The sequence below is a fragment of the Hyalella azteca genome, unplaced genomic scaffold (genome assembly GCF_000764305.2).
Source record: "Hyalella azteca isolate HAZT.00-mixed unplaced genomic scaffold, Hazt_2.0.2 contig5880, whole genome shotgun sequence".
Taxonomy (NCBI): Eukaryota; Metazoa; Arthropoda; class Malacostraca; order Amphipoda; family Hyalellidae; genus Hyalella; species Hyalella azteca.
In genome coordinates this window covers 544409-567691 of record NW_025936059.1, presented here as the reverse complement: position 1 = coordinate 567691, position 23283 = coordinate 544409, and the positions used below count along the sequence as shown (strand labels likewise).

The window sequence follows — 23283 nt, the reverse complement described above, 5'->3', positions numbered from 1 at the left end:
GGCCAACTGTCACATCTGGACATGGCAGTGTTGATGGCTAAGTAATAAGTGATTGTTTACCGATTACCTAACTTTACGGAATCAAATGCAATAGACGCTAGAGATGTTTAGGTACTCGATGAACGCAGCTGACTCTCTCCCCAGGGCTACGCGTAACCCAGGGTCACAGTTAATGCTCGACCGAAATGTTATTAGCATCGGTGAGTTACAGGACCAAAAAAGAAATTATGCACCTGAAAACTATACAGTATAATCTTTTTAGAATAGGATTTTTGCAATAAAAGCTTGAAATTTAGCTATATATTTATCGCTTCAAGCCTTTTAGAAACCTAATATTGATAAAAAACTGCGGAAAATATAATTTCAATTGAACTTATCATTTGTCGCGAGTTGGCAGCTCATTTTACAGAATGTGCCTCCTATTCCTAGTCGCAAGAGACTGTAAAAAATCGTTGTATAAAAAAATAAATGTTATGTGGTACTCATAGTCATAGAGAAATCGTTATCGTGAGAAATCAATCCTATCGTGATTGCTGTAGAGGAAGGACATATTGTGCGGTACTGTCAATGTGTATACGTGTAAACTGTAACGTGTTTGTATCAGGGCTGGCAGTGGGAGTCTGGGAGAGAATCCGCGACGTTCCTAGTGCTGGTCTGATGGTCCGATGGACCTGAAAATTAATTCTTAGTTCGAGACTGCGAGTTTACTCTGGTGTTGTAGGACTCTATTTATTGTGCTACCACTCTACCAGCCACGTTTTGGGCCTGAGGGTGATTGTTGCAAGGGTGTCAACTTGTCAAGAAAACAAGGAATTGGTGATGGTCTCCACCTCCCCTACAAGTTACAATCATCCCAATCCACCTTTTTATTAGACTTTTCCTTGTGTTTATTTAACAATTTATTGAACAACACAACAAGAACCAGGTATGAACATTGATCAGAAGAGAACAAGCGCAAAACCGAGGCACAGGGGTCTATTATAGTATAACCTCATATAATGGTATTTTCAAGTTTGCCTGCATTACCCAGTCTGAAAATAAGTGGTAAATAAATTAATAGATGATTAAGTTGAGAAATGAATTTAGACACATGAAAACTAATTCCGTCACAACTTGAATTGGACACACACAGATCGTTCCAAGCTGTGTACAAAAATTAAAATTTGCTTAATTGAAAGCTTAATAGTTGTTAATTAGAAGCATAATTAAGTAGTGTTCAATATTCATTAGTGTTCTAATTCAAAGCTGGGTTGTATTCCAATACAGCTCACACAGCAAACGGAATTCGAACACATGGATGACGGCATTACGTATCAGTAGAATTTGAAGCGCGGACGGAATACGCCTCATCACGTTCCAAATATAGCCACACACAGTGACAAAATATAGGGATTTGGTAGGTTTGCATTCTAAAGGCTTTTAAATAAATATGGCAACATTTTGTGACGTTTTGTTGTTGCTGATGCCGTGACGCGTAGTGCGGTGTTTTGAGAGTCACATAAAGCAAACAGAACTTGAGTAACGCATGCGGTTATTTTTTTATAGTTTTTCATTTCTCGATGCGTCCTTAATGTGACAGAATATACCGCGTTTACCCTAACATTATAAACCTAAGGAGTGCACTAAATCCATAAAAATATCTGTTACATTAACTTTAACATGCTAAGTTAGTGATGCATATCAAATAGTGAGCAGTCTACTTATACTCTACTATGATGTCAACACTGAAATTGATACATACTTTTGCTTTAATTTCATACTATGATTTCACATTACATTGCATCTCAAGAGAGGGTTTTGCAGGACCACTAGTAGGAAAATACTACTTCCTTGCAGAGTTGCAGTATCAGTGAAATAGGCTTCCCACAACACTGGTATGTGGTACTATTGCATTATTGGAGACGCATCATGCAACCATAGAAATAGTGTAGGTACTTAATGATCATTAAGTACGTAGAACATAGTGCTTTGACTGCATTCCTCTCATTTTTGCAGCGCGAAAATTTTCCAATAAAATAAGTGAGCTAGGTAAGGCTACCTACCTACCTATCTCCTAATTTTGTCAACTAAAATGCACCATCAAACAACAAGTTTATAAATTTATTGATAAAATATCACTTGGGAACTGTAATATTCCAGTTTCAACTTGAAAGTATGAATTTTTTAATCTTGTTGGAGTGTTGGGAATTGGGATTCTTGGGATTCTTGGGATTTAGGAATTAGGATTGAAGAAAAATCAGTTTTTTTTTAATTTGTATATATAAATTTAGGTTGAAAGATGCAAAAAAGTATATATATATATATATATAGTCAGATGGGGTAAGACAGGACCGAAATCACTAACAAGCCCGTAGCATCTATACCATGAATAATTAAAAAATCCTAAACCTATCATAAGTACAAATCTGATATTCAATATTATCCATCTAGAAACACATTATTTGATTAAACAACCACTTGTTACTGTTTTGTGTTGTGGGAAGTCAACTATAATATCAGTCACATTGGAGTTTTTGTCACGAGAAAACTTTGTTAAGCATAATAAAGGTGGGTTGGCTTTGGTTCATTGTAGAGCACTGCTAAATGCGTCCTGTATATTCCATTACCTAGTGTCATTGTCTGAAAAATTTTTCACATTGGTAATAAAACCAATGGATAATAACTTAAGTGTCAGACATCATGAGTTTTCTTGATAACTGCATTTGTGGTGCACTTCTTCAAACATAGCTCATGCCTTCTCACAGAGTTGTGATCATAATTATTTTTCATGTTTCACACAATGATTTTTCCCCCAGCCAATCTTGCACATAGTTCTGCAGGTCAATAATGGGAAGTGACATCCATATTTTCTCCATCCCTTTGATGCAATTTAAAATAGTGCACTAAGTTTCTCTAATTAAAAGAGCTAACAAGTTGAAGTTTGAGCCAAAGATAAAAATTTTGACCAAAATACTCCATGTACTGACTACTGACTGCACAATAATATATTCATTTAAAAACTATTTTTGATAAACTGTAGGGTAATTGAGGACCATTTGTGGGGTAAGACAGGACCATTTGTGGGGTAAGATAGGACCACTTGTGGGGTAAAACAGGATCATTTAGTGGTCCTGTCTTACCCCATGTCCGGTCCTTTTTTACCCCATTTTAGAATACATGTCAGGCAGTGATGGTAGCAGGTAGGAATGTCTAGTATGTCTCAAAAGTTGCTTATTACTTGAGGTTACCTGCCTACATTCACAAACCTGGCCAAAAAATTTTTTGTTATTAGACAGAGCTTATTTCCCAAGCAGGTTTAACTATTTTGTGACCCTTCTTTACATAGGTTTTCTTTAAAAATTAGCCAGAAACTCATTATTTGCAGAAGAGGGTTGAAACAAACACTGAAATGACAGGCAATGATTGCTCTAACATTTTCTTTTGTCAAATTAAATTCAGTGCAATTAGAATGCACGCCATGGGCTGGTCCTTTCTTACCCCATGAAGGCTGCGATCCCGTCTTACCCCATTTGACTATATCTTATACAATGAAAATCAAATGAGGGTTCTATGTTCCAGTTCCATGTAAAATGTTGTAGTGAATAGGTTGATAAACAAGATTTTGATTGTCGTACATCCATACAAAATTGGCATTATCATTATTAACAGGATTAGAGTCACCACTCACCAGGGTGCAGAAAGTGGGTGAATATTTCAAGATTTTTGGCAACAATACCAACATCAGCAGCAACATTTACGCCTTCAGAAGATCTTGCTGACACATTTGGATTGAAATTATTGCATTTTAGATACCGTCAATTGTCAAACGGGGTGAAAAGAGATGGGTGGGGTAAATAGGGATGCAAGTCCCACATTTTGTTGAAATGTTGTAGCAGCTAAACTAATCAAAATATTGCAAAACTAAAATAGTGGCATAAACTTCAACATTTTTACTACCTATTATGTATAAAGCTAGTCAAGAAATCAAACATTTACTATCTCTAAAAAATCACTGAAAAAAAGTGTGATAGGTGCGATTTTGGAAAAGTACCTCTGCTAAGGTCTGTAGCAATAAAAATATTTGCCGTATTAAAACGTTTACTTACATAAAAGTTGCACTCAGGTGTCGGCTTGAAAACGTAATTGACAGATTTTGCCTATCTCATTCCAAAAAAAAAAATGGCAGCCATTTCCAAGTGGTGGGGTAAAAAGGGACACCCCCCGGGGTAATTAGGGACACCCTTTTAAAAATGCATTTACAGTAGAACCTCAGTTAGCAAAGGCTCCAGTTAACAAAAATAAATTTATTAACAAAAAAGAATTTTGATTACATTTACCTTGCTTGGCAAAAAAAATTCACTTGCATCATCGGTCATCACAAAATTGTACATAGAATGCTATATATAGAATTGTGCACCGGGCATCATAGAATGAAAAGTAATTCACTAATTGACCTAAACTATGATTTATTTCTTCAAAACATATGATGGTTGTCACTAAAACATTATGTTCTGTTCCAGGTATATTTTTCACAATCTTTTTTGTTGTAGTGAAATCACTAGACTCGATTAAAATTGTGCAAAATTAAAAACCATCCTGTAAGCTTACAGATACAGAAGAAATGCTATGTGGCTGCTGATATGAAGCTTGCAGTGGACAAGGTTGTTGTCAATGCTCAATGGCATGTCCATGTATACAGAAATATAACATCAATAGTACGGTAATGTATGGATAAGGTAATATATCAATGAAGAAAAACCAAGTAAAAATCACAGAAAATTTCATTTATGCTACATTTACATCATCTACAAAGGAAGAGGAGGACTTCAGACGTTCAGAGTACTGTTAGTAATAGATGAGTACACTCTGCATGCTTCAAATATTTAAAATTGAGTTTTATTTCAAGTGTCCCTTTTTACCCCATTTTCAGATTAATTCAGGAGCCTTTTATATTGCGTCTAGCAGCTTACAATTAGCATATGGAGTTTTTTTTAAGATGCCATTCAATAACCCTCACAGAGAGCTATAAAATGAGCCTAAACATGTTTCTGAAATGTTTCATGGTAAGAAGTTATTAGCAAAAAATGCTTAAAACCATCCCTTTTTACCCCGTTAGACGGTATTCACGTCTTCAGTCAACTATTTAAAAAATAGTTTGAAGTCTGAAAGACCGTAAGCGTACACAGTATGGTTTCCAGTACGCTGGATCTGGACCAGAGCCCAGACAGTCCGGAAATCAGTTGCAATGAGTGTAACATGCAAGTGTTGCAGTGTGTAGAGAGTAAGGGATATACTATCAAAGTTGCTTTCAGCATTTTCTTATTGAAAATTACCCTGTAATGCATCTTGAAAATGGCTGGCAATGCTTTGGTCTAAAAATCCATATCTTGGCAATGCTGCTTGCAAACTGCATCCTGGATTAGAGATAATAGGAATGTTAGGATTTGAGATGACAACATTCTACAGACTATAAGTGCAAGAAGTATCTAGCCCAAGAATACAATGCTTGAAGGCTGGGCTAGTGAAACATACAAATCAAATAGTGAAATATTGAATGGAAAAGTTTATTATTTGTTTGATTTGATGAAAAGTTTGATTTGATAAAGATCATAGGTATACTGTGATGATGAATGTATCAAAAAATCAGGAAATGACTCCTAAATAAATTTTTTTACATGAATAAAATGTATAATTTAATATAGGAATAACAGCTTCTTCTTGCTTGTATTGGCATGAATATGATATTGATTGATCCTTGAGGCAACTCTGGTGGAACTATCTACCCCAACTTCCCAAGAAATATGTTGTTTCCTTTTTAATACCATGAATTTCAAAATTACCAGTTAGCCTTTTTTCTAACATGTTGAACTGCACTGAAATAAACTTTATTTCAGTGCAGTTCTTTATCATAAATGTAAATGTTCTGACAGATTCTTTCACCTCTAATCAGAGTAATAAAAAAAAACTGCTGATTTAGTGATAGTACAGATAGATAAGCTTAGTAAATAGTTATGTGGGATATATTTGAGCAAATAAAGTGCAAAGGGCGCAGGGAATTGTCGCTCTCAAATGTCGAAATCCAGAACCGGGAAAATGAGATTGCTGATGAATCTAGTGGGCTATTTTCATTGACCCAACTGAACTTGCTGCGTATAAACAAGTCCCAGCTGACAAAATTCCCTGCTGCTTTAGGACAGCTAAAAAATCTCACAAGTCTTGTCTGTTCATCAAATAAACTGGAGAGTCTGCCTAAAGAAATTGGTTGCCTGACAAAACTCATGCTCTTGGATGCTTCAAATAATAAATTGTCACAGCTGCCTGAAGAAGTTGGGACACTGGAGCATCTGACAACCTTGAATGTAAACTGCAATGAGCTCACCTCTCTGCCTGACCTGAGTGGGTGCAAGGCTTTGGCATTGATGAATGCAAGTCAAAATCACCTTAAAGAATTCTTCATAATTAAAGAAGGTTCTCTGGAGCTCCTGGCTGAAGTTGACTTATCCAATAACAAGATTGAGTCTGTTCCTCTCAATATTGGCTCACTTCCTCTAATCAAAATTCTCAACCTGGAAAATAATGAAATTAAGGAACTTCATGGGAATGTTCTCAATTGCCCAAAGCTAAAAAGTGAGTGTATGAGTGTTTCCAATTCTGAATGTTAGCATAGTATATACATGTTCATTTGTCTGCATTGTATGATACCAAAAAGTTTTTGTATTTAACAAAATTAGTTTGTCGATTTTGACAATAATTCTGCACATGGTATCAAGTTGGGTTCAACATTTTATCACAATCAAAGTTTCTAACTGTCTAACTCTCTTACAGTATTTGCATACAAACCATACATATAAAGGATCATGATTATTTTCATATTTATTTTTCTGGGAATGCAAAAAAGAATGACTGATTTTTATTTCCAGTACTATCTGGAAAAGCTTGCTATAAAATATTTATAATATCATTGAGTCAATATTTCTATTATTGATTTTCATGCGGTTTTATTATTTCTGTTATGGAAACACCTTTGCCTGCACCTTTTGTCCAAAAATAAAAGTTTTATATTTACAGTATTGAAGTTGAGTGGCAATGAACTGCGAGACAGGAGGTTCAGGAAGTTGGTGGATGCTCCTCGCACATCTCCAGAACAAGTCCTGAAATTTGTTCGGCAGCATTTTCCCTTGGTTGAGGTTAAGCAAAATAAATCAACTGTAAAGAATGGCAATGATGAGGTTAGTACCATAATATAATTTAAAAAAAACTTTTTAAAAACCACGTTTTTCTTGTGGACTAAAAAGTAGAAAATAATTTATGCCTCGCCCCAAAAAACGTGTGTCAGGCAGATTTATGATTAAAGCAAAAAGCACACAACACACGAATTTTGGAAATTTGATAGTGAATGTACAGCCCGACCCACGTTTTTTGGGGCGAGCCATAAATTATTTTCTACTCTTTAGTCCACAAGAAAAACGTGGTTTTTAAAAAAGTTTTTTTAAGTATTTTATTTTCTCCTTTGTAGTCTGTTGCTACACATGATAAACGTTGTTGCAAGGCAATTTACTTGACTTGACGTACATATCGATGATACGCAGCGTCAGCGCCTGCTCGTCTATAATGTCAGCGCCCGCACGTCATACCTACTTTATATATAGTATATATATACTTTACTCAATTAAGCTAATTTAGGTCTCTAATTGCCAGTTTTTATGATTGTATCTGAAATTGTTAGGCGAAAATAGCCTGCATGCCGAATTTCAGATCTCTAGTGGGCTAATTTTCGTTGTCAATGTTAACAACAAACAAACAAACGCGAAGCTAAGTTAAGAAAAACGTGTTAAAATAGAGGCTTAACTTCCTATAATTCAACTTTTTTGTGTTAAAGAATTCAATTGTGACAATGTGTTTTCTGATTTCTTGATCCATTTGATTAAATTTTCTGTTCTTTTTGGGCTAGTTGTCTTTCTGATCTTATTTCATAGTGTCAAACCATAATTGCTTCTTCAATGAAACTAAAATATTTCAGGAGGATTTGAGCAAAGGTGATGGGTCCAGTGACGATGAAGGTATTGTATTTTCTCAACCCTCGCTCACCATAGAGTATCCCTCTGATGATCTCTTGGTGTGTGTGACCACGGAAGTTTTGGCTTTACGACCTCACCTTGTCTGTTGTGTGGTCAGAAACATTTCTCTGCTGGATGATAAATTCAAGAAGTTTATTGTGCTACAAGTGAGTCTGATATGCATTGATCATATGAAATATTATATATTGATTATATCATGACATGTTGTATATTGTACATAGAGATAATATGAAAGTATTAATCTGTTATTAAATTTGATATTTTTGTGTCATTCATGTCTCATTTCATCACCAGAATAAGCTCCATGAAGGAGTCTGCAAGAGGCGCCTCTACTCCACCATTGCCACACATGATCTCTCCAAAATCCAAACAAGCATTCCTGCATCTCCTGGTTAGTTCACATTTGAGTTATATTTTGAGTTTAATCTCATCCTGCATCACTCATTTTTACTTGTTTGTTTAAACTTTGGCTGAAATTTTGAGTCTAAAAAGTATTATCTTTCTCATGTTTAGTGAGAAATGATGGCTAGTCATCAGATTGAACTGATATTTACAATGAATTTTTACCGTACAATTGTATTCCTAGCTCACTTTTAGCTATCAGCTCTTTTGGCTTCTTGAGGTACCTTTTACAATTTTGAATCATGCATGTTTTGAATCACATTTTTATATTCCAACCATTAATTTGATTCAATGGTGTAGTCTGAACTATGAATACCCTTGCAGGCAGTAAAGCACGGACTGGATTGTCATACACGGCCCAGGCTAAAGACCTGCTTAAATTTGTGCCTCTGAACCGCCGCTCAAAGCCTGTGACAGCTGCCAAGTTCCTGACGCTGGTGCAGGACGAGGCTGACAAGCAGAGGAAGATGCAAAAATCCAACAACATCTCCGGGCTATACAAGTGAGTCAAATTCTAGGTAGGATTTTTTAGCAAGAAATTTGTGATAAAGATAGTAGATTTTTTGGACACCTTAGTTTTAAATATTGATGGTCTAATACCTACTCTGGATTCATTCAGGTGAACGCGACCTCCAGCTTCTTCTAAATCAAAAAGTAAACTAATTTCTGAGACCTGTCTATTTCAAGATTTTGAATTTTTTAGTAACAAATTCAAAAAACGTATCTGCTCATTTTCATTGTCTAACTCGCAAGCATTTTTAAAAACACTGATTAGGCTTAGGTTTTTTTAAACATTGTTTATTCTGACCTACTTATCGAATAAATAGTGAAAGGCTATGACGTAACTATTAGTCTTCTTAAAATAACTTCATTTGATGTTAATTGCGGGCAAAACTTTGTTGATTTTCATGTAACTCAGAAACGTTATGGATGTTTAAACTTGCCAGGTACCTGCAGCTCGTAGAAGGCTGGACCAGTTTCCCGTGTCTCCTTGATGCTGCTGGCACGGTCCTCTCAGTGCCGCCGCTCACCAACGGTGACGCGACCAAGGCAAGTACTACTCAACGATCTCAACACTGGGCCATCATCGTACATTAGATCTCAAAATTTTTCTTCAACTTTCACATCAATATAAATTATTACCATTTGATTTTTATTCATGTTTGATGCTCACTTATGTTTATGAATTTGGCTTATAATTAACACTGACTGCGTTGATTGACACAGCTGGCTTTCAAAGGAAAACAACAAGAAACTGTAAAGTAAATTAAATTTTAAGTAAATTAAATTGAAGTAAATTAAAGTAAATCAAATTTTATACAGTAGATTGAAATATGCCTGCTAAAATTTTACTGCTTAAAGGTTTAGATTAATTTAATTAACCTTTTTTTCTGTGTGGTTCTCGCTTGTTAAATAGATAGGAAATTTTTTTGTATTAATTCAGATCAGCACTGCAGTTGGCTTATTTGTTCAGATCAAGGGTCATACTATAAAAATTGGCTCTAGGGTATGAAGCGGCCTATTTCTTTTCTGCAATTGATGAATTTAGCTTGAAAACCGTGGAACTTGCAATTTCATATTGTGTACGACTCCAGCACTGTTATTTTCTTCTTATTTCAGATCAGCACTGCAACCACGGACATGCTTCTTGAAGTGACCAGCGACAAAGGCCTGCATGCGTGCAAGCAGACCATGACGGAGCTGCTGCAAGCTGTCATTGATGTCAATCCTGACACTGACATTATTGTACAGCAGGTCAGTCAATGCCACCATACATGGAAATTATTTCAGCGAGTATTTCTGAAGAATATTAAAATTAATTTGAGTGCTTTTGATCTACATCTATATGCTGGCCCATTTCTACATCTTTTTAGTTCAGATGGACTAGCAAGATGAATACGATGAAATACATCTTTCTTCCTCGAAAAATAGAGCTCAGTCTCATATTAGTTTATTTTCAATTGGAATATATTTATTCAGATGAACAAGAAAAAAGTCACGACGCTTTAACTTTTACAAACCATTTATTTTACAAAAACAGTACATAATTTTAAATGCATAAGCAGATTCAATCCCTCTACCTGTATCTATTAATAAGAAATGTAAAAATCATCGTAAAGTTTAAGAAAATATTAGTGTCACAAATATGGGAATGAATATCAATCTATTTTGACCAGGGCCTTGTGACATGAATTACAATTATTTTTTCAACATTTATCGTAACAATCTATGATTTCTACATTTGACTCATTTCTTGTATTGCATCACGTTTGAAACGTTGAAATTTATCATTAAATTTTTCGCACGCCTCATGGTGGAAACAAATTGCAAAATCTCAATAAATAACGAATTAATTCTCATTTCAAAGTGGCAGAGACTTGTCCAGTTTTTAAACAGTTCAACATGCATCAATAAACGCACCTGCCAAAGGTCTCTACGTTCCTTAATTTGCTCACTCAATGAGAAATAATTCCGCCAGGACTGAAGAATATAATAAAATAATATAATATATATTATTTTATTATTTATTTGGCTATATTATTTGGCTATAATAGCCACTTGTAACGTGCCCCCGAAGTTCGATCTGAACGAGACGCCACGACAATCTCTTCGTGGAATAATAATAATAATAATAACATTGTAATAAAGAAGCTCAATAAAGAAGCTTGCGGTTTTCAAATAAAACGATTACTCAGGTGCGGGTGCTGGGAGCTGACGGAGGCCTGCGATGCGTCTTCCCGGCTTCTGACGACCTAACCGACATGCCTTCTGTCAGAATCATCAGGCCTAAGAAGTCTTAAGGACGTAACGTTTCGCGATGAATTCATCAGCAAGTGCGCGATTTGATTTTCAAAATCTGGATATTGGTTTCTTTTTCTCCACAGAGGAAAATAAACTTTTGAAGGGAGTTTTTACAGACCAGTTCTGTGTTTTCAGAGCATTAAATAATGTAACGGACTCATGCCTGACAGGATTCGTTTCCAGTTTTGATCAATCATTTCTAATTTGAGTTTTATTCTTGTTAGTTAGGGTCTGTTTACATCCCATTATCGGATATTTTATGTTACGCATTATAATCGTGAAAATTTAGCTATTCATTCAGATGTTTAAACTTTATTTGAGGATCGGAAACAATTGTTTTACCAACGTGAGACTGCTTACATAATCATTATATATTATATTATATTATATATTTTACATTATAATATTTTCCATGTAGGGATTTGATTCTCTGTGTTCTTGTCCGTATACATGCACGGGCTTCTTCGTTGCAGAACAAATTAGATTCACGTTCTATCCGCTGCATAAATATAGTAATCTTCTTAAGTAATTCGGAAAAAGGATATGGTATTCTCTTCCATAGATCAACATGGATGCAACGAAGGAAGCATTGTACTAATAAAATGCATCATCGGCGTTGTCCGCCCAGGAATTAAAACCTGTTCTGTAATATGTTTACAAAGTCGTTTACTTAGGTTTAAAAGAACGGATAATAAAATTTGAAAATGCATATGTTAGAATATAATGGATAAATGTAAGCGAAATCATTCCATTATCTGCTTGAACATTTCGAAAAGCCTTCACCACACCAAAGAGAGAATAACTTTTTAGGTGCAATGAGTTTGAGCTTCATTGTTGGCTCGTACTGCAGATTCAAGGAGCGACGAATTACGTACTTAAACAGGAAATTACGTTATGTTGAAAGATGATCTTTGCACCTCAGATGGCGCTAGGCATCACGCTCTCTCGAAGATTTAGTTTTGAATATTATTAAAACAGCCCCTACAAAATCATTGTGTAATGACAACACTGCGCTAACTGATCTATTTGAAATACCATTTATCTCGTGTCACTTTGCTCATAAATCCGTTATGAAACTCGTGTGGGCTCATTGTTTTCTTACCCTTTAATTTAATGGCCTTAAAGCCAATGATTGAATTATTGGCACAGCCTACCCAGAGCACCGATGAGCCTTTGCCGCTGGCAATCTGACCTTCCGTGAGCGTCGAGGAGGGGGGATAACTCAACTTCCGTCTGTTGTTCCTTGTCTCATTGCTCGGGGCTGCAACCGATTCTGACGGCAAAAAGCTTTACTTTGTTAGGGAGTCTCGGCTACAAGATTCAGGTGCATGAATGAAATTTGCAGAAAGTATATACGTTTTCAGTGTAATGAATCGTTTCTTACTTTCTGACTGATCATAAGATATATTTACTTCAATTATATCTTAATTAGAGACAAGGTTAGCTAATACCTTGATTAGATGCAAAACCCAACCAAAATATCATCTGAAATAAGTTTTCTCTAAAAATATGTGCATTTGAGCCCGATTGGGCTACTAAATTCAGACCTTCATCAACACGGATCGTGGCATCCTCAGGTAGCACTGCCTCCCTCAGCTGCACGAGGTTGTCTTGCCACAGCGCAGTTAGAGGAAAGTGGTCGTCAAGGGCCAAATATTGGCGATAAATTTCGTCAGCCGATTTCTCATTCCATGAAACGACTGCATGTTTTTCACTTATTTTGCGAGCTAAAGAAAGTATGCAAACTTTAATGTTGGAATATACCAAACCAAGATGGACAAGATCAATGTACAACACGATGAGGGAGAAATAAAATAGGGCTGTACTAACCGATACCATCAGGCTGATAATACTGCAATTATTGTTTTTCAGGAAATATATAAATCTTTACTAGTCCTGCTAAAGAGGATATGATTTTTTTTCTCATTAGTAGTTACAACCAAATCTATTGTATAGTACTCGGACTTTATAGACTAAACGCTGTTTACCATAAGACACTCCTTCTGTGGGCTGGGGTCTTGCATTGGTGAAATGGAAAGGTAAGTCCCTGAGCACCTCAATGAGGTGCTCAGCACCCAATTCTGAGAGAGTCTCGTGCAGCTGACGACTCTTGGTGTGCCGTCCCACCTCCACACTTGCAGTGCGCAGTATTTCGCCCACGTCAAACCTGCACAAGAGCATTTAAGTTAATGTACAAAAATTTTCGTGGGTGCAACATGAGCTAGACAAATGGCAAGATTTAATAGCTATAGATTAACTAATCAAACCGCGCACACACATTGCCTGAAATTAACTCAAAGTATTCAAAGGAAGTGATTAAAGTAATTGATGAGACAGGGAAACTCCAATTACCTCTTAGGGTGTATCCGCATTACTGTTATGCCCGTGCAGGTTTCTCCATTGAGCACAGCATGAATGATGGGAGCTGCACCTCGATATGCTGGTAACAGAGAGCCATGTACATTCAACATGCCCCTGCAATTATTATTGAAATTAGTGTTGTCCAGTTTGAAGGGTACGTTCAGTTTTGAAATCATTGGAAACCATTTTATCCATCATATAAGGTATTGAATGCATTATCACTTAATTTGTTTTACTAAATTTGCACTCAATTGAGTATCAGTAAAGTGATATGAGATTCATTTTTACTGTATTTACATTGCATATAAAATTCAAAAGGCATTCTAAAACCAAATAATCTTAGAAAAATTATAATTAAGAAAATTCAGTAAACAGGTTTCTACCAAGACATTTTTGGACAATTACATTAAACTTCCAACTGGAATTTGATTCAGCATCAATTTTCAGAGAAAATTTATGAGGCACAAACTAAGGTTCAAGAACTCACAGGGTGAAGGCATTGATCACTTCGGCAGGGATAAGATGCCCAAAAGAGACGACAACACCAACATCTGTGGCCACCAAGTTTTGAGATGAGACAGGCCAGTGATGTACTGGCAGACCAGCTGCAACACTAAAACTTTCCACTGGACTTGGGCCATGTTTGAGCTTGGTGGTAATTACATGCAGCTCACTGATCAGTTTACTGCAACAGAAAAATAAGATTGAATGTCAATGAATTTTGTAAAAAAAAGCAATATCAGAAGTAAAAAGTTAATAGTAATACTAAACTATAATGACATAAGAATGAGCTTTCATAATATTAAATATTTTATTGGATAATACATAGCAAATTTTTTTGCATGGCTAATTGAATCAACTACCTAACCTCTACACTGAAAAAACAATTTTGTTTACTTACCTACTTCTTACCTCTTTTTCTAATAATCGTAAGCTTTTCACAGAGAAAGAATCTGTCCCAAAAAATGTCAGACGAAGAGGATGCTTGAGTTCTGAAGCAATTACTGCCAGTTTTTGGATCTCAACTGTACCATTGCTCAAAAACTGTGTACAGGAGTGAACTACTTTGATGCCTTTTATACATTTTTTAAATAAGACACAAAACTTGTAATTATGTATCAACATTATTCATTCCAGAAATGCCTGTGGGGTAAAACATTAAGTTACTAGTCAACAATTGAATTGGCCTTTTAAAATACCAGCAGAAATTCATCGTTTGAAATTTCAAAGTAACAGCAAGAAAGTGTTTTTTTGTTTACAACCATTTCATACATAACATGCCAAATAGGTAGTAAACTAATAACATTAGTTGGTTAACAGATAAACAGTTTGATGAGATAATCATTCCTTCGAAAATAAAAACCTAAAATTAATAAGCTGAAATGCAATGAAATTTATTGTAAAATGTTTTAAAACACACATAACTTGATAGATGTGGGGACTATTATTCAGTATTTAAGACCATTGATAGGTACTAATGGAACAAAAAAATATACAAAATTGATAAATTTTATATATGTTAGCATCTACCAAGTATTACCGGTATCTCCTGGGAAATCAGTTGTACAACCATTTTACATCAGTCAAAGAAAATGTGCTAAATATAATGTTACTAATTAGTAGCCAAGTTGGAGGCAAAATTGGATATTTGCTACTTAACAATAAAATCTGGTGGCCCCTAGGGGACATTTTTTTTGTAACATTGCAATCACACAGCTTTATTATGAACTTTTGTTAGCAGGAATCTTGCAGCTCCAAAAATGTCAGAAAAGCTCTAGTTGTGGCTTACGAAGTAGATACGTATATTCCACATCTGGTAGAAAGTGCTTCAACCCAAGCATGGAATGACAAGTGGAAAATTAATCTGAAGCCACATAAGAATGCGACAAAAATGTCAGTGCTTGTGGACAATTTTACCCATTTCCATAGTTTTTTCCCTTAGTTAATATAAACAAAAAGTAATTAGGTGAAACTTAAGAAAAATAGCCCATTATTGCCCAAAATTATAAAAAATTAACATTAAACCATCCATCCATTTTTGGAATTCCTTATTATATGAGGTTTATTCTGGTAACAGTAAACAAATGAACTTTTACTTGGTAGTTTATGTCAGGAGCATACAGGTGCACCTCACACATTTAGCACACAAGGCTGGATCTAATGATTTGCATCTATAGGCTGCCATGCTTGCATGTCAGGAGATTCAAGTAATGAGGAAAATTGTCCAGGAGGTGGAAGGAGGGCAAGGTTTTATGATACTTGTTTTGGGAGGAGCGTAAAACAGCTTCATCCTGAAGTCAGTCAGGGACAGGTCTTATGTTTCCTGATAGTCACACCCACATACATGCAGCATGTAATGAGTGAAAATTTGCATTCATATACCACACATATCTCCAACTTGTGAAAAAATATCAGCAAAAATTAGTGTTGTGAAAGACATGTTATTGTCTGGGTCAGGCACAAACAATCTTGCTTCTGCGGGTCAGGCACAGACAATCTTGCTTGTAACCCCAATGGCTCCATGTTCTGTAGCAAAGGAAATGATCGGAGCTTATACTGCAATCAAAGGCTGGAAAAGCATCAAGTGGTGAACTATAGGTTGCTTAGACTGGAAAACATGACTTAAATCATAGTAGGGCTAACTACTAAGGGCTAATAAACATATTTACCAAGCATTGTAGAAATTACATATAGCGGGCATATGTCCAAAAATAGTCACTTCTATCTCTAATCATTGGTGGGCATATACACAATGCACATATATGATCAAACTATTTTTTGCATGTTATTTAACCATCATGTATTTGCTTCAAGTAAATGGCATCATAACCAGTCAATAAAGCAAGTTTTTAACTATGATACTAGCAACTATCATAGACTTACCTACAGTTCTTTGTGGACTAGAGCTGCTAGAGAGAATACAATGAGGGCCCCAATTGCCATTTTTGCCATGTCTCTGGAGTACTTAGTTTTTGAATAAGCTCACTCGGATTCAAGAGCACATCAGAGCGCTATGTCATGCATGACGTAATTCACACATGACCTGTAATTGCTTTGAGCTTGTTGGCAGGCTGCCCAAAGCAATGTGGGTGGTGATCCAGTGATGTGGGGGGGTCTTTTTTCAACTCGCATTTTAATTACCATATATGGTATGTAACTTACCCACAAAAGCGTTAAATGGAGCATCTTTGTGCAAAAAATAAAAAAATTTGGCTTTTCAGGTTTTTAGGCTCACCTTAAAGCTGCAGTTCTGACAAATCCAAAGGTACTAAATTCATCTCTGTGCATTGATTTATGCCTTCACAACAGATCACGAAAGAGTTAGGTGGCATGGAGCCCTTTAATTGACAAATCTCTCTGAGAGAAATTAGCTGCGATCAATTTAAATGTGCACTCAATGGCCGTGCAGCTTCAGTCAGGCTGTCACCCACAGGCTGAAGCTGTCATGCAGGAAGGTGCTCATGCAGTCATGCTGTCATCATCAGTGTCATGCAGTTGTTCTCTGCATCGCTGAGTGACTTCAGAGTGATATAATGCTTACCTTTGGTATTCAAGCTATTCTATTTGCCTTTACATAACGCGGTTTATCCACTATCCTGCCTATAAACCTCCTAGTGCTCTCATGGCAAACCTATCTCCTCTTAGAGTTCTGAAGCTACACCAATGAGAGATATGCTGTTCAATTTGTAATGAAAAGATCTAGCAATTGTCGAGCAATTTTTTCTATTTTGTTTTAGTTTGGATTATATATTGCAAAATGAGGGGGATTGGGGGGGGGGGAATTTGAATAATTTGAAATTTTTCAGAAAAATCATCATACGAACAAGAGAACCAAGCAAAAATTGAAAAATTGGCTCAACAATTGCTAGATATTGTCTTTAACAGTATAGGGCTGGAAAAGTCCTATTTTTTCTGTAATATCACGGCTTGAATACATGGCTTGAAAAAATGGAATCACAGATTGAAGAAATGGAATCATGGCTGGCAAATCCATAAAACCACGGCTCGAAAAATTCAGTCGCAGCTCGCAAAGTTGATATATTCCATGCCTGGTCTGGTTGTTCAGTGTCTGCTTAAGAGAAGACACATGGTAGTGACTGTTTTTAGGGTAAAATTAGAGATGTTGGTTAACACGTGCATGGGACTTTGTATATAATAAGTTTGTGGCTCATAAATGGCTTTTCACGGCACACCCATAAAACCACAGCTCAAAAAATCCAGTCATGGCTTGTTAAGTAGATATATTCCATCCCTGTACCAATACCAATCAAATGATATGTCAGGCAATGTGGCACATTGTAATGGGTCGTCTTTATTAGTTAAGCAAGGGAATGTATTCAAGGTTCTTTAAGATCTAAAAGGTTAAATAAAAGATGGCCTCCCAACTCCCCTTATAGCCATCCCTGTCCACCAGGTGTTTTTCTCTTTTGTTCAACTTTATTTAATTCTAATACAAGATTTAATTATTAAGGAACTTAAAATTTAAACAAGGTAGGGAAACCTAAATCAAAAAACCTAGCCAATTAACTGGGTAACTGGAAAACCATTAACTGTATACTTGAAAAACCATATAACTCCTAAACCAGACAACCGGCAACTGTACAACTAGCAACCAGGCAAACGGAAAACTGGCAACTGTACCACCGTACAAACGGACTACCGGGCTACCGGACAACCGGGCAAAAGGGGCATGGGTTGCTTATGAAGTACTTGAAGATGCTTCTGTAAAATATTTACATTATCAACACCTAACACAACTATTATTCAACACAACATCAATACAAACTTCAAAACATATATACACAATCATTAACTCGGAACTGGGGGAGCGTTACTTCCCCAAGTGGGAGCAAGGTAACCACCACTCTCCAGCAGTAAGAGTGACAGCCCATAACAACATCACATACCTAAATTTTATGATGCATTAAATTTTCTAAAATACCCCCTTTTTTGGTAGTTTTCTATGAATTTCACATTTTCTTTCATTTTTTTCAAAAAATTCACAGGAACAAAATAGGGTTAACGCGGTATATTCCGACATCGTTGGTAATTCTGACACCTCTCAATTTTTTCCTTTGTATAAAGCTTTGTCTTAGTTCCACACATTTGTTGATGATTGAAATAGTGACATCATGCTATTGCGCACCATACTATTGCCAAAACACTAGGTCTGGGCCGTCTGGCAGGAGAATGTTAAGATCCAAAGAAACAGTGCACATCACCCAGTGAGAACATCGAAAAAAGTGTCAAAGTTGATAGTTGACCTTACGCTACCAAATAGTGATAAACTGTTTGTGTAGAAAGAATATTATGGTTTGAGACTTTTAAATAAGTCTGTGAATATATTAGGAATCCTTTAGGTATACTTGTATTTGCTGATTTCAAGTGGTAAATAAATTAATAGATGATTAAGTTGAGCGACGGTTTTAGACACATACAAACTAATTCCAACACAGCTTGGAAATAGACACACACAGCTCATTCCAAGCTGTGTCCAAAAATTGAAATTTTCTTAATTAAAAGCTTAATAGCTCTAATTAAAAGCCTAATTAAAAAATTAAAATTTTTAATTAAGCTCGTTCTGAGCTGTGTCGTATTCCAATACAGCTCACACAGGGCATTGGAATTCCAACACAGGCACCGGAATTACAAATCAATAGAGTTTGAAGCAGGGTTGGCAATGATTAAATCAAAATGATTAAATCATGTGATTAAATCACTTGATTTTTTTATAAAAAAATCATGATTTTTTTTATTTTTTCGATTTTTTTTATTTTTTTCATATATTTAAATATATTGAGCGGCAGTCTTTAATTTATATTGAGGTATTGTTATTCATGGCTTAGTATAAATGTACTATGAATGACAAATTGGTACATAAACTTGTTGCCTTTAGTGTGTATTAGGTTCCAATAAATTGAATGTTTTTGGTACAGAGGCATTGTTGGCGGGGGTGGTTTAGGCTACTTTGCAGCACACCCTCTTGTTCCTCTTATATGTTGTCCCCTTTTTCCCTCTTATGTGTGTTACTGTGTTTATATTGAAGTGTCTAACTATTTTATAAATTCAACTAAAATAACTCTCATTCTTTTCAGGTCAGGTTTAGATCAGTAATTGATTACATAAATTTATGCCAAAAACTATTCTAAAGTGTAGTGCTGTATAAATTGCTGTCCCACGCTCCCTAGTCCCTAACCTCTCAAGTGATTTGCTGGAATGCTCTCCTTAGTCCTTGACCTCTTGAGTGATTAGCACCCTATAAACCTCCTGACTGACTTGCATTGGAAGCAGTTATTGGTGTGCATCTTACTCATTGGTCCGTGTGCATTTTTACTTGGCGTCATATTTAGTTCAGCTTCAGCTAATCAGTCTTACACATTTCCCTTTATTCTGTCATTATTCTGTCACTTTCACTGTATGAGATCCCAATAGTTATTAGAACCAGTATTTGCGTTTCATTTTCCTTTTCAACCTCTAGTCATCATATTAGTTTCACTAATTCTTGGTTACCAACAAGTTAGTCAAAGTAGGCGACGAGTTCGTCTCACCCGCGTTGAGACACCGGTAACAGCATCAAGTGTACAATACATTGTACATAGCTAGCAGCTTAGCTAATTCTTATAAGGCTACCTATAAGTAGTCTTTAACTATTTGACTATTTGTTATATATTGATTACAATATACACTTTAAATGTGTTAGCTAGCTTATACAGGGTGGGGCAGAACTGATTGAACAGTTTTGAGGCAAAATAAAAGAAAAATGGAGGTACATAAAGAAGAAAGTTTTTTTTCCTCAAGATTATCATAACATACCATTTAAAATACTTATGTTTCGAAAACAATATCAGGAAGATGGGGTTTGTTAGCTGCATCACACTGTTGGGGTCGTTTTCGGAAGTTTTCTATAGCACGTTCACACATATGGCGAGGTATGGCCATAACCTCTGCTGCAATAATCCGTTCCTTTAGCTGTGGTAGGGTGTGAGGGTGACTTCTGAACTCCTTTCTTTTAGACGTCCTCAAAGAAAGAAATCGCAAATGCTCATATCAGGTGACCTCGCAGGCCACTGGAAATCACCCCTCAGAGTCTGGGAACATGCATTTCAAAACATTGAGTGACATTCGGGCTGTGTGAGCTGTAGCCCCATCCTGCTGGAACCACATGTCTCCCAATGCTTCATTTTCAACAATTAAAAAAATCATGAAAAAATCAAAAAAATCATTGATTTTTGATTTTTTTGATTTTTTTAAAAAAATCAAAAAAATCGCCAACCCTGGTTTGAAGCGCTGCCAGAATTAGTCACACAATATGCCAAATTTAGTCACACACAGCATCGGAATTCAGGGATTTTGTAGGTTTGAATTCTAAAAGCTTTTAAATAAATATGTCAAGAATTTGTGACATTTCATCGTTGCTGGCGCGTAGGGTAAACGCAGTATATTCAGACACATTAAGGGCGTAGCAAGAAATGAACGGCTATAAAAATATCACCGTATGCGCAACTCGAGTTCTGATTGGTTAACGTCACTCTCAAAACACCACACTACGCACCAGCAATGATGAAACGTCACAAAATGTTGGCATATTTATTTAAAAGCCTTTAGAATTCCAACCTACAAAATCCCTGAATTCCGACGCTGTGTGTGATTTAATTTGGCATATTGTGAGACTAATTCCGGCAGCGCTTCAAACTCTATTAATTTGTAATTCTGGCACCCTGTGTTGGAATTCTGATTACCTGTGTGAACATTATCAGAATACGACACAGCTCAGAACAAGCTTAATTAGGAAAATTTTAATATTTGGACACAGCTCGGAACGAGCTGTGTGTGTCTAATTCCAGGCTGTGCCGGAATCAGTTTTTATGTGTCTAAAACCGTTGCTCAACATAATCATCTATTAATTTATTTACCACTTGAAATCAGCAAACTACAAGTATACTTCAAGGATTCCTAATATATTCACAGACTTATTTAAAAGTCTCAAACCATAATATTCTTTATACACAAACATTTTATCACTATTTGGTAGAGCAAGGTCAACTATCAACTTTGACACTTTTTTTGATGTTCTCACTGGGTGATGTGCACTGTCTCTCTTTGGATCTTAACATTTTCCCGCCAGATGGCCCAGACCCAGTGTCTTGGCAATAGTATGGCGTGCAATAGTATGACGTCACTATTTCAACCATCAACGAATGTGTGGAACTAAGACAAAGCTCAATATAAAGGAAAAAGTTGAGAAGTGTCAGAATTACCCACGATGTCGGCATATATCGGCATAATACCACGTTTACCCTAGTGTGGTGTTTTGAGAGTGACGTAAACCAATCAGAACTCGAGTTGCGCATACGGTGATATCTATTTATAGCCATTCATTTCTTGCTACATCCTTAATGTTTCGGAATATACTACTGCGTTTACCCTAGTCCTTATTTTTTATTTTACATTTGTGTAAGTCCCAGATTTGGAGATGATCCTTCCCTGAATATAGAAAATAGATTTTGACAGATATCCTCCCCTTAAGCATGTTAATTGAGATTTAAAAGGAGGTAACTGCATTAACTAACAATTGCATCCTGCAGTCCTATCCTGGATGACAATACACTAGAAATAAAGGTCCTCTTTCCAGCAGGTTTTTTAAATTAACTGGAACATCAAGTGCAGTTAATATGTTAATAAGATCAGAACGAGCAGGGCTGCGGGGGCATAAAATGGAAAATGGTGGTGCCATTGTAATGGGTCGTCTTTATTAGTTAAGTGAGGGAAGGTATTCAAGGTTCTTTAAAATCTAAAGGGTTAAATAAAAGATGGCCTCCCAACTCCCCTTATAGCCATCCCTGTCCACCAGGTGTTTTTCTCTTGTTGGTCCAACTTTATTTAATTCTAATACAAAACTTCACTATAAAGGGACTTAAACTTTAAACCTAAGAGAAAGCTCTAAAACAAAAGCCTAACCAAATAACTGGATAACCGAATACAGTTAACTGGGAAGCTGGGTGGAACCCAACTAAAGGTATCACCTTAACTACAAGCTGGATAACTGGGCAACCAGAACCGTATACCCAAATAACAGTATAACTGCTACACCAGACACTAGGCAACTAGGCAAATGGGCTACTGGACAACTAGCAACCAGGCAACTGTACAACTAGGCAACCGGGTAAACGGGGCATGGGTCGCTTATTTGAAGTACTTGAAGATGCTTCTGTAAAATATTTACATTATCAACACCTAACACACTATTATTAAACGCAACATCAATACAAACTTCAAAACATATATACACAATAAACTATCAAGCAGGATAACAGATAAATATATTTCTCATCTATAATGTTATTCTCAAAAACACAACATTAAAATCTTCATCAATGAATATATGAGCAGTGATTAAAAAAGGTATCTATATCTTGGCAACTACTCACCAACCACAGGCAGTAGTGTGAGTATAGGGTATCAACTGATAGGAGATTTGGAATTTGAATCACCACTGACACATAAAATAATGGTCTGCAAAAAGGGCAAAGAGAATGAGATGGAGAGCACTGATAACACAAATATTGATGTTTACCATGAATTTCAAGATTCTAAAAACAACTCTACATTAACTCGGAACTGGGGGAGCGTTACTTCCCCAAGTGGGATCAAGGTTACCACC

The 23283-nt window shown here is 36.1% G+C and overlaps 2 protein-coding genes across 3 annotated transcripts; one reads left to right on the top strand and one right to left on the bottom strand.

The window, feature by feature from the left end:
• The first annotated feature begins 5881 nt into the window (after positions 1–5881).
• Positions 5882–12343, top strand: LOC108665926 (leucine-rich repeat-containing protein 47-like). The gene is made up of 8 exons (XM_018152731.2): positions 5882–6606; positions 7048–7208; positions 8000–8203; positions 8352–8448; positions 8784–8961; positions 9407–9509; positions 10080–10214; positions 11156–12343. The coding sequence occupies exons 1-8, from the start codon at positions 5991–5993 to the stop codon at positions 11258–11260; spliced, it is 1599 nt and encodes a 532-aa protein (XP_018008220.1). The 5' UTR covers positions 5882–5990; the 3' UTR covers positions 11261–12343.
• On the bottom strand, positions 10979–23164 carry LOC108665927 (methionyl-tRNA formyltransferase, mitochondrial). Of its 2 annotated transcripts, XM_018152732.2 has the most exons (7): positions 23051–23164; positions 14524–14765; positions 14110–14307; positions 13614–13736; positions 13250–13428; positions 12809–12988; positions 10979–12534 (listed from the first exon to the last, which is right to left on the bottom strand). In XM_018152732.2, exons 2-7 carry the CDS (start codon positions 14745–14747, stop codon positions 12284–12286), a joined length of 1155 nt encoding a protein of 384 aa, XP_018008221.1. In that variant the 5' UTR covers positions 14748–14765; positions 23051–23164; the 3' UTR covers positions 10979–12283. The 2 variants fall into 2 exon arrangements, with proteins under 2 accessions (XP_018008221.1, XP_018008223.1); XM_018152734.2 differs by lacking the exons at positions 14524–14765; positions 23051–23164 and having other exon boundaries at positions 13614–13701; positions 14110–14165.
• Positions 23165–23283: the final 119 nt, after the last annotated feature.

Excerpts from the sequence above, each read along its gene's own strand:
- LOC108665926 (XM_018152731.2), top strand. The coding sequence starts at position 5,991 with ATGTGGGATATATTTGAGCAAATAAAGTGCAAAGGGCGCAGGGAATTG. Across the intron at positions 8,962-9,406 it reads AACATCTCCGGGCTATACAA|GTACCTGCAGCTCGTAGAAG; the intron begins GTGAGTCAAATT and ends TAAACTTGCCAG. Across the intron at positions 10,215-11,155 it reads CTGACATTATTGTACAGCAG|GTGCGGGTGCTGGGAGCTGA; the intron begins GTCAGTCAATGC and ends ACGATTACTCAG.
- LOC108665927 (XM_018152732.2), bottom strand. The coding sequence starts at position 14,747 with ATGTTGATACATAATTACAAGTTTTGTGTCTTATTTAAAAAATGTATA. Across the intron at positions 14,308-14,523 it reads GAAAAAGAGGTAAGAAGTAG|TAAACTGATCAGTGAGCTGC; the intron begins GTAAGTAAACAA and ends TTTCTGTTGCAG. Across the intron at positions 13,429-13,613 it reads ATGCGGATACACCCTAAGAG|GTTTGACGTGGGCGAAATAC; the intron begins GTAATTGGAGTT and ends GCTCTTGTGCAG.